General features: G+C 33.6%; 2 protein-coding genes across 2 annotated transcripts; one reads left to right on the top strand and one right to left on the bottom strand.

Annotated features, from left to right (window-relative positions):
• The first annotated feature begins 5,629 nt into the window (after positions 1-5,629).
• LOC139824244 (uncharacterized) lies at positions 5,630-8,508 on the top strand. Its single transcript, XM_071796755.1, has 3 exons — positions 5,630-6,584; positions 6,662-6,775; positions 8,003-8,508. The coding sequence occupies exons 1-3, from the start codon at positions 5,903-5,905 to the stop codon at positions 8,506-8,508; spliced, it is 1,302 nt and encodes a 433-aa protein (XP_071652856.1). The 5' UTR covers positions 5,630-5,902.
• Positions 8,509-8,575: 67 nt separating this feature from the next.
• On the bottom strand, positions 8,576-9,597 carry LOC139824245 (uncharacterized). The gene is made up of 3 exons (XM_071796756.1): positions 9,288-9,597; positions 9,112-9,211; positions 8,576-9,034 (listed from the first exon to the last, which is right to left on the bottom strand). Exons 1-3 carry the CDS (start codon positions 9,494-9,496, stop codon positions 8,576-8,578), a joined length of 768 nt encoding a protein of 255 aa, XP_071652857.1. The 5' UTR covers positions 9,497-9,597.
• Positions 9,598-9,859: the final 262 nt, after the last annotated feature.

Genomic DNA, 9,859 nt, shown 5'->3' on the forward strand with positions numbered 1-9,859 from the left:
CGCACCCGTGAACATTTACGCACGCGACGAGAAATGGATTCACGCTCTCTCGCTTGGTAGCTTGGTGCAGAAGTGACGGGCGTGCTGCGAACAGCAGGTGTTTATCGAAAGAATTCTGTGATAGAATAATTGGATCTATAAGCCCTACTTTAATTGTTTAATGTTTCATACGCACGAATGATGATGCGTTTAAGTCATCGTTAATTTATCACAAAGAGACTTGTATTTGTTCAATCGAAATAGCATATATGCTGGTAAAAATGAAAAATAGCATTGTCGTAATTTAACGCGTATCGCGTTACAGATATTAGAGATTCAGACACTATGGACTTGAAACACTATGAAAAGTTGGCAAAGACTTTGGTACAATTTCTTGCCTTCATTTTGTATCGGTCAGTTGAACTGTGACGGAATTATAGATATTTTTCATCACTTTGCTTGATCGTAAAATTTTCTGAAAAATTTCTTACACAATCCACGTGAAATCCATAGTTATTCAAGCATGGACAAAGAAAATTTTAACAAAATATATTTTATATTTATATTTTGTTTGGAAAAATGATTTCTTAATTATGTACCAAATGTGTTTATTTTTTCATATTACTGAACACATAACAATCATCATAGTTGGATCAAAGAAAGAAACCAGTTCATCGAAGATTGAAATGTTATCAATTCATACAATTTATAATTTTTATGGATTTAGTGGAATTAATGGTACTATTCCTATTTTCTTTAATAGGTATAATATATAAAAATTAGGACATTTTGAATATATCCGCAGATATCGTGCATGACAGATTCGGTCGTCTATTGATAGATACGTGATCTAAATATCAAGTCTTTAGTTAATTGATAATCGATATTTGAATTTATAGTGAATAAGAAAAACATTAATTGCAATTTATAAGAAAACATTAATCTTCGACTTTATGACGTCTTATGTACGATAGTACATATCGAAGAAAGGGGCTGCGTGTAACCACCCCTTTCAGTCCGAAATAAGCACCGCCCTCCAGTCAAAGAGGAAATCCCCTCTATACTCTTGGAATATGGTGGAGGTAGTGGAGCCCTCCGATGGAGAAGACTCGTGATTAAGTCGTCAACTACCGTGGACTGTTGTGTTTTGTTGCCCAACTATATAGAAAACCAGTACTACAAACGACCTTATACGTCCTCATTTTCGCAATAGACAATTAAAGAGATAAAGAGATATTTGATATTGGCTTTACTTCAATTACGTCTAAAAGTATCGTCAATATCTTATCGCGGATCTGTGAAAAACGAATAATCTATTGTATAATTTTTTCGCGGAAGAAAAATTATCAAGTGCTACGTAAAATGTAAAGATTCATGCAAATACCTGAACAAATTATATACAAGCGAAGTGATGATTATTTCATAGATTAAATGTTGTAAATTTATTCAACTTTTCGCGACATTAATTATGTAGCGATGAAGTGTCGTTCTAATCTTGCGTACCAGACAATTTTTCGAGCGTGATCCAAGTTTATTAAAACATTTTCGTCACTATGGAATTTTCGTGGGCACTTCAGCATCAATCTAACGATCAAAATGGACGAAATCATCCGAATGATCATCATGAAGACGCTAATATTATTAATCAAGTTTGCGCTCGTCGCGTGCTTAGCGTGACAGGTAATCAAATATTAATGCATACGTTATTGTGTAAACGACAGAATGTTTTTTTCCTACTTTTCTTACAGACACGATATATTCATATAGTTTTTATTTCTTTAAATAAAGGTGGACGTTGATTATTATAATGTCGATTATGTTCACGTTCATGAGATTACAGAACATTAAACGAAAATTAAGAAGTCATAATCTTAAAATTTAAGATTGTATATGTATATACAATACGTGGCAATATTTTTGTGAAGAATACAGATTTTTTTTCTTCAATAAGAGAAAATAGTTGGTTATTTTCACAAAAAGATGTATGTTTCAAACAAGTATTGTTTGATGAGATAAATATGTCAATAAGTCTATTTTTCCTTATATCTCGGGAATGGATTTCTTTGATTGTCTTCGAAATTGATTTGTTGAAAACATTGTTGCTTGTCGTAGGATATTGAAAAATAACTTGTATAAAAAGGAAATTTTTTAACTGTAATTAAGCAAATTATAATGTTATCGTCATCGATTTGAAATAATTGAAGTTGACGCAACGTAGTGTCATCCTCTTCCGCTTTTTATTTTTGAGATTTTGATTTGAAATATTTTATCAAATATTCTGAAATTAGTTTCTGCAATCAGTTTTATTATTAATTCTTGAAGTCATATTATCGTTTCTAATAACAACAAGTATGTTTTGGTCGATTAATTCTGTAATAAATAAGAAAATATATAACTTTTCTTTTTTAAGTAGGTTTCCAAGTGGAAAGAGAGGATTCTGATACTATATATACAATCCTGACTCTATCATTTACGTTTATCTGTTCGTACCATCCCCGTGTTTAATACAATATTATTATTTTACATTATTTTTGTGTAATGAGCATAATTATGTTGTCAAAGTTGCATGACGATTATCGATATGTTCGTGATCACAAACAGCAGTTTAACACCTGTCCACAACTTGTTCGGACCCCTCTCGAAAACCTCTTAATGGCCGTGAAAAAGAATACTGCTCCCTGCTATAATTATTATTTAGACCTCAGGTGGGACTCGGCCGGATTTACCTTGCGCTTACGATACGGCAGCTGCATTTCAACCCTTACGATTAACAGGGGTGAAATCGACAACTCGGTTTCGATTAACTTTTTCTGTTTAAACGTTTACGATATGATCGTGGCGATACACGTGTCGCAAGAATAATACGATGGCGTTGCATGAGTGCGTTAGTATTACTTTCTATCGTCGTGTGGATTACAGCAGTCGGGGTTATAAACATTTCTATATTCATCTATATTCTGTTGCGAAGGATGAAAGCCGGCCAATTTTCATAGACGAGTCGCTGTCCACAATGTCCATTTCTATTTGCTTTGCTGGAGAAAGTGGTCGTCGTCAGCCGATACAGAGAGGTCGAAAGCCTACATATATCTTTATACATAAGCCTTTTTACATCATTTGAGACTTGATTGGAATGGGCGCAATTATTATACGATTGTTTTATCCGCGATTAAAGGCTTCGCTTCAACTGAAATTAACATTCCTATACATTGCGCGACGAGGAAAGATATATATAATTACGTTCAGTGAAAGCTACATTTCTTTGTGATACGAATTGCAATTAATTCTAATTTACTGTAAATAAAATAAGTATTTTATTTTGCTGTATGACTAACATACTAGTACAAATAAAGATAAAATAATATATTTTAGTAGTACGAATAAAGCAATAAATAATATCTTCTTTTTAGGTCAGAAATACGTGGTAGATATATTATAAAAAATTGAATTTATATATTTCGCACATACTGATATTATTTCAATTTACATAGTATTAAGTGTGTTTCGTCGATCATTTGTAACTACGCGCATATAGTGCATATCTGGTGTCGAAGGATATTCAGAATTTAAACGGTCAACTATGCTCACGGGGGCGGTTTTTGGTCGATATGCTTGATAAAGGGTTGGCTAGGCAACGACTCATCCACCCTTGTAACTCACCCCTCCAGCTCTTTCCGGCGTAAACGCTAGGCGCCATGCACATCTAGACTTCATTTGCCTGATTGTTTAAAAATGGTAGTTTTTATTGTGGTCAATAGCAAGAAAGATACTTGGAAATTATTCCCTTTATTTCCTGAACTCTCTATATATATGACTGTTTTTATTCTTAGAGGAATATTTCACACAGCCCGCACAAAATATTATTGCTATTATTACAACTTTTATCTTTATGCATTTTGATAGAATGTTAATAATTCAAAATAAGAATGATTCTCCAAAAGCTTTATATTGCATTATTTGACAATATTGACGAACGATATGACGATTAATGATTGTTCTAGTGGCTTTGAAAAACGTTTCGGTGAGACGGTACGACGCGACGTTATGTTCTTGTTATTCACTTGAAAAGTGTCCTTACTCTCGGCTCCCCAACACTTAAACGTTTATGAATGTTTGACCGGAAGTAACGTATTACAACACTTTGCTTGTAGTCTTAAGCGCTTAAGTATATCCGAAGTACATGCCCGCGTTTCTACATTTCAAAACAGGATCAGAGTAGCAATGTTGATTCAGGGAGATTAGGGATTGCTTCATGATTTGTCGAGTAGTTGGCGGAAATTCTTTATTCTTTTTCCAGGTCGTGGTGATTTCGTCGGCGGGATAGACAACGAAGCCTTGGAATTTTTCGCAGTTAGAGGGACTTTATCAACATGACATCTTGTTCGATGTAGCATGAACAGCCCGCGACGTGACGGGGTTTGTACTATATCTGTATGTAACAAAAAGAATCGTCGGCGGAAGACAACGAACCTTGCACAGTTTATAGGGAACAGCCCGCTTGAAACGAATATTAACCTGGCACGTTATCATTATATCTATTTCGTTATTTTCATTTTATCACGCATCTTGAGCTGGCTTTAAAAAAAGAAAACTCTCCGATTAGACGGGAAACTTGATCTCGGACGCTGAAGCGTTCGGTCTGGTGACGAAGTTTAACCACATTTGTTGGGAGCATGGTTAACGCCTACAATGCGCGTGTTCGTCACACAGTGCGTAATGCGTGTGCCAGCGCAATGATCGCAAAACTCGAATTGTTGTTTCTTAGAATGCCAAATGCCAATTTACCACCAATTTACATTAATAAATTTGTTCAGTTGCATTAATGAATCTTCTCAATCATGGCAATCTACCTCCTTACATGTCACATGAATCATATCAAAATAAAAGTGTTTTTTTTTATCGCGATATATTTGAAGATAATTCTGCAAATTGAAATAGCTACAAAATATATCAAAAATACGTGTAATGCGAAGTGTAAATTCTGCGAGCATGATGCTTTCGACGTTTGTATATAGGCGCCTTCTCAAATTATGATAATTAACGAATTTAGATAATATGCTTCTGTCGTCCAGCAGCACGAGCACGCGTTTCCTGCGAACGACACGATGTATCAGGCTAAATTTATAAATTGCTCCATCTCGCGTCTATGTATTCAGGCTAGGTACTCTGGCACCACAGCACAGCGATTATCATAGAAATGGTTACTGTTGACAATATTTATATTTTATTCAAACTGCTTTTCGTGACATATTTTTCTCCGTACTTTTAAAGCTACTTATATAAAACGTGCAAAAAAGATAAAAAATAAATCTTTTTTGTCTCATCACTAATAAAAAAGATATGTGTAAAATTATTTATATAAACGTTTTAGATACTACAAAAAAAAAACACGAAAAACTTATGAAAGCTTGAGACGTGGTCTTGTCGCGTATGCATTCTTGGCAGTGCAAAAATAAACGTTTTAAGAGATATACGTGACACGTGAAGAATAAATATTTCTTAAGATTATAACAAAACCAGTACTACAGCTTTGTGTATAAATTGCGATAAATGTAAGTTTTATAAACCAAATTTTAAAAAGGCGATACAAAAATAAAATAAATGAATGTGTTAAAATATACGTATATATTACGCGTGCCATTACATCAGTGAATGGCTACGTTTACACCCTGAAATTAGCCCGCGGCCTGTACCTCAAATTCGACCTAAATTATTTAGCCCGCCTGCTGTAAACAATTGATAGGCGACCGGACCTGGCTTCAAGTCAGGTATCGTATTTTAGTGACCCGACCTGAAATAAGCCGTTATCATTTGCGGTGTAAACGCGCAACACGTCCTAAAAGCTTTATTTGCTTGTTCGGATTTGCTGCAGTTTCAAGAGTGACAAGAGTGACAAGAGCCGTCAAGCGATTTATATATTTAAAAAATGAATAAAAAGTCGTGTTCAAAAAGTTTTTTGAAAAATTCTTGTTCAGCAACTGCTGCTGTTCCTGTTCCTGTTCCTGTTCCTGCCCCTGTTCCTGTTTCTGCCACTGTCCCTCCTGTTTTTGCCCCTGTTCCTGTTCCTGCCCCTGTTCCTGATCCTGCCACTGTTCCTCCTGTTTTTGCCCCTGTTCCTGTTCCTGCCACTGTTCCTCCTGTTTTTGCCCCTGTTCCTGTTCCTGCCCCTGTTCCTGTTTCTGAATTATGTGATGATGATGGGATGATTGGAGATAAAACTTTAAATCAGTCATCGAGAAGAACGAAAGTTAAAGGATTGAACTGGACAGACATCGAAACACAGATATTCATTGAATTATGCATCGAAAAACGAATAATTCAATTAATGGACGGAAAGCGCCATAAGCATATCGATATATACAAATCACTAGAACCGAATATGAAAGAAATGGGTTTTATTAAAACTGGCGCACAAATGAAAACCAAATTAAAGCATTTAAAAGAGGCATACTTTAAATGTAAACGAAGTAACAGCGTTAGCGGTGCCGCCCGTATGAGTTTTAAATTTTATGATGCGATGGACCAACTTCTTGGCGGAAGGCCATCCGTTGAAGCAATTAACAATCATGGCATTGATTCATCTAGTGCCCAAGATGCCAATAATCAAAGTAAGAAGAAACTTATTTGTATTAACTTTGATTATTATTTAGTTATCTTGTTCTTTATTAATACAATATATTTTTAGTATTGCCTGTGGATGAAGCATCAAATATGGAAGATTCTTTGATTAATGTAGAAGTAGAAATAGAAGAAAGAGAAGAAGAAAAAGAAAACATAAAATCTGCTAAAAAAACAAGTGGTTAGTATTTTTATATTCCATCTATATATATATATATATATATATATATATATATATATATATATATATATATCGTAAAATTGAAAACTTATACGGGCGGCACCGCTAACGCTGTTACTTCGTTTACATTTAAAGTATGCCTTTTTTAAATGCTTTAATTTGGTTTTTATTTGTGTGCGCCAGTTTTAATAAAACTCATTTCTTTCATGTTCGATTCTAGTGATTTGTATATATCTATATTGCTTATGGCGCTTTCCGTCTATTAATTGAATTATTCGTTTTTCTATGCATAATTCAATAAAAATCTGTGTTTCGATGTCTATCCAGTTCAATCCTTTAACTTTTTCCGATTTCGTTCTTTTCGATGACTGATTTAAAGTTTTATCTCCAATCATCCCATCATATATATATATATATATATATATATATATATATATATATACAGGGTAGACCATTTTAATCAATCCACGCGAATAACTCGAAAAAAAAGTTTTTCAAAAAAACATTTTATACAAAAGTTTCTTGACTTCGAGGGGGACATAACGATATACCATAATATAAGGGATTCCATTTAAGAAATTAAAGGTGACCTTTATGTGATCTTCAAACGACTATCTAAGGTCAAATCAATAACACCATCTTATGTTCCCCTAGAAGTCATAAACTATTTTTCTAAAAGATTTCTTTGAAAAACTCCTTTTCAAGATATTTGCGTGGATTGATTAAAATGATTCACCCTGTGTGTGTGTGTGTGTGTGTGTGTGTGTATATATATATATATATATATATATATATATATATATATATAATATATGGAGGGGTAAAAATCACAGTGGTGTAAGTCAAATTTTTAAAAATATTTTTTCGTGTGCATAGATGCAATTTATATATTGTATAGATTGCATCTATCCATGCGAGAAAAAATTTAAAAGAATTTGACTTACACCACTATGACTTATAACTTTTACCTCTCTATATATAATATATATATATATATATATATATATATATATATATATATGTATATATATATAAACAATATTATGTAATCTAGCTAAAATAACTATTATATATATATATATATATATATATATATATATATATATATATATATATATATATATATATATATATATATATATATATATATAATAGTTATTTTAGCTAGATTACATAATATTGTTTTTTAATACAAAAACGGGCGATAATTGCAGTTTTTACCTTCAGGGCGGTATACACAGGTGAAATTGGCGCAGAACTTCGCAGAAGTTTTTGCTAAATGTCAGGCACAGCAAATGCAAGGAGTAATTGAAAAACAAATGGATATGTTTAATGAGTCCACGCAGGCGCAAATGATGTCTCAACGTCAGTGGGAAAAGGAAATGTTAGAGAAGGAACATGATCATCAACTTAAAATGTTAAATAACTTTATGGCAGGAATGCAAGCAATGCAACATAGGAACTTTCAGCAACCGTATCCAAGCAATTTTCATGAAAATTATCCTCGTCCACCATTCTCGTCGACTCCAATTCCTTTTCATTTATCTGCCCCATTCATAAATTCATGTGGCTTACCAGAACCATCTCCCCCAATATCAACGTCATCCTCATCGTCAATATACACAACTTCATCTTTACCTTCATCATCTTACGGACATTCTTTTCAGACAAGTACTCCAATGTCTTCACCACAATTAACTTCGCGTTTATTTGATTTTAATAATATGAAGTAAATATACATGTACAAATAAAAAAACTATATTTATTGTATTCTCTGTTTATTTTAGTAACGTACAATAATTATCGTAACATACTTTTACGAAGCGGGTAATGTGTCGACAGGTAGTCTGTTAAATGCTGACGAATACGTGATCCAGTGATGTCGTCACGTTCCCGATTACCTATATCGTTTGGCTGTTGATATATTCTTTGTGCTTCAGCCACATAATTAAGCCATTGCTGAATAAATGCTTCATTTTTTATTTCTAACAAATTTTGCAAAATGCAACAAGCACTCGTAATGTTTGGAACGAACAAGTAATTAACATCAATCCTTTTTAAAAGTATTCTCCAACGTCCTTTCAACCGCCCAAATGCCATTTCTATTGCAACCCTCGCTGAATTGAGATAAACATTGAAAGACTCCTGTTCGGCTGTAACCGTACCAGGATAGCCTTTCATTACCCATGGCAAAAGTGGGTACGCTGGGTCTCCGACGATAAAATATGGTACTTCCAAGCCATTGATATTTCGCGTGGTCTAAAATATAAATTATAAAATAATATTCAGACATGTGATAAGGTATAAATAAAAAAATATATTAATTGTTACTTTACCTGTGGAATAATATTTTTAACATTTCTGTATAAATTGGAGTCTTTAAATACTGCAGCATCATGAGTATTTCCAGGGTGGCGAATACAAATATCTCTAAATCTGTACATAAGAAGATTTATTAATTATGACCTACAGTATCATCCTGTGATTAATATAAATTGTAAATAATACACACCTGCATTTGTCATCGACAACTGCCTGTAAATTAAAAGAAGGCCAACCCTTACGGTTAACGTAATCCCGATAACCCTCTGAAGGTGCTAATATGGGTATATGAGAACCGTCGATGCATCCGATAATTTGCGGTATGTGGGAAATTCTCTCAAAACGTGATGCTATTTCAGAAGCTTCAATTTCATTTGGCATTCGCAGAAAATCTGGCATTATCAATTCATTGATCGCATTTACAACTCGATACAAACATTTTTTTACAGTGGACTTATGGATGCCAAATACGTTTCCAACTACCCGATACTCTGCGCAACTTGCCATTTTATATAATGCAATAGCGACTTGTTTCTGAACTGATAACGGTTCTCTTGATTTCAATAAAAGAGGCTTTGGCTCCAAATTCGGTTGTAACAACGAACACAGATAATCAAATGTATCCTTTCGCATTCGAAAACTTTCTAGCCAATCTGAATCAGTGTACGTCGTCAGAACAATTTCACTCCAAAAATGGTTACTCCTCGGTTTCATCCATATACTTCTTTCAACTCTTATTGCGTTTAAATACGTTTCCAAAAT

This window comes from Temnothorax longispinosus, unplaced genomic scaffold, assembly GCF_030848805.1.
Source record: "Temnothorax longispinosus isolate EJ_2023e unplaced genomic scaffold, Tlon_JGU_v1 HiC_scaffold_302, whole genome shotgun sequence".
Lineage (NCBI taxonomy): Eukaryota > Metazoa > Arthropoda > Insecta > Hymenoptera > Formicidae > Temnothorax > Temnothorax longispinosus.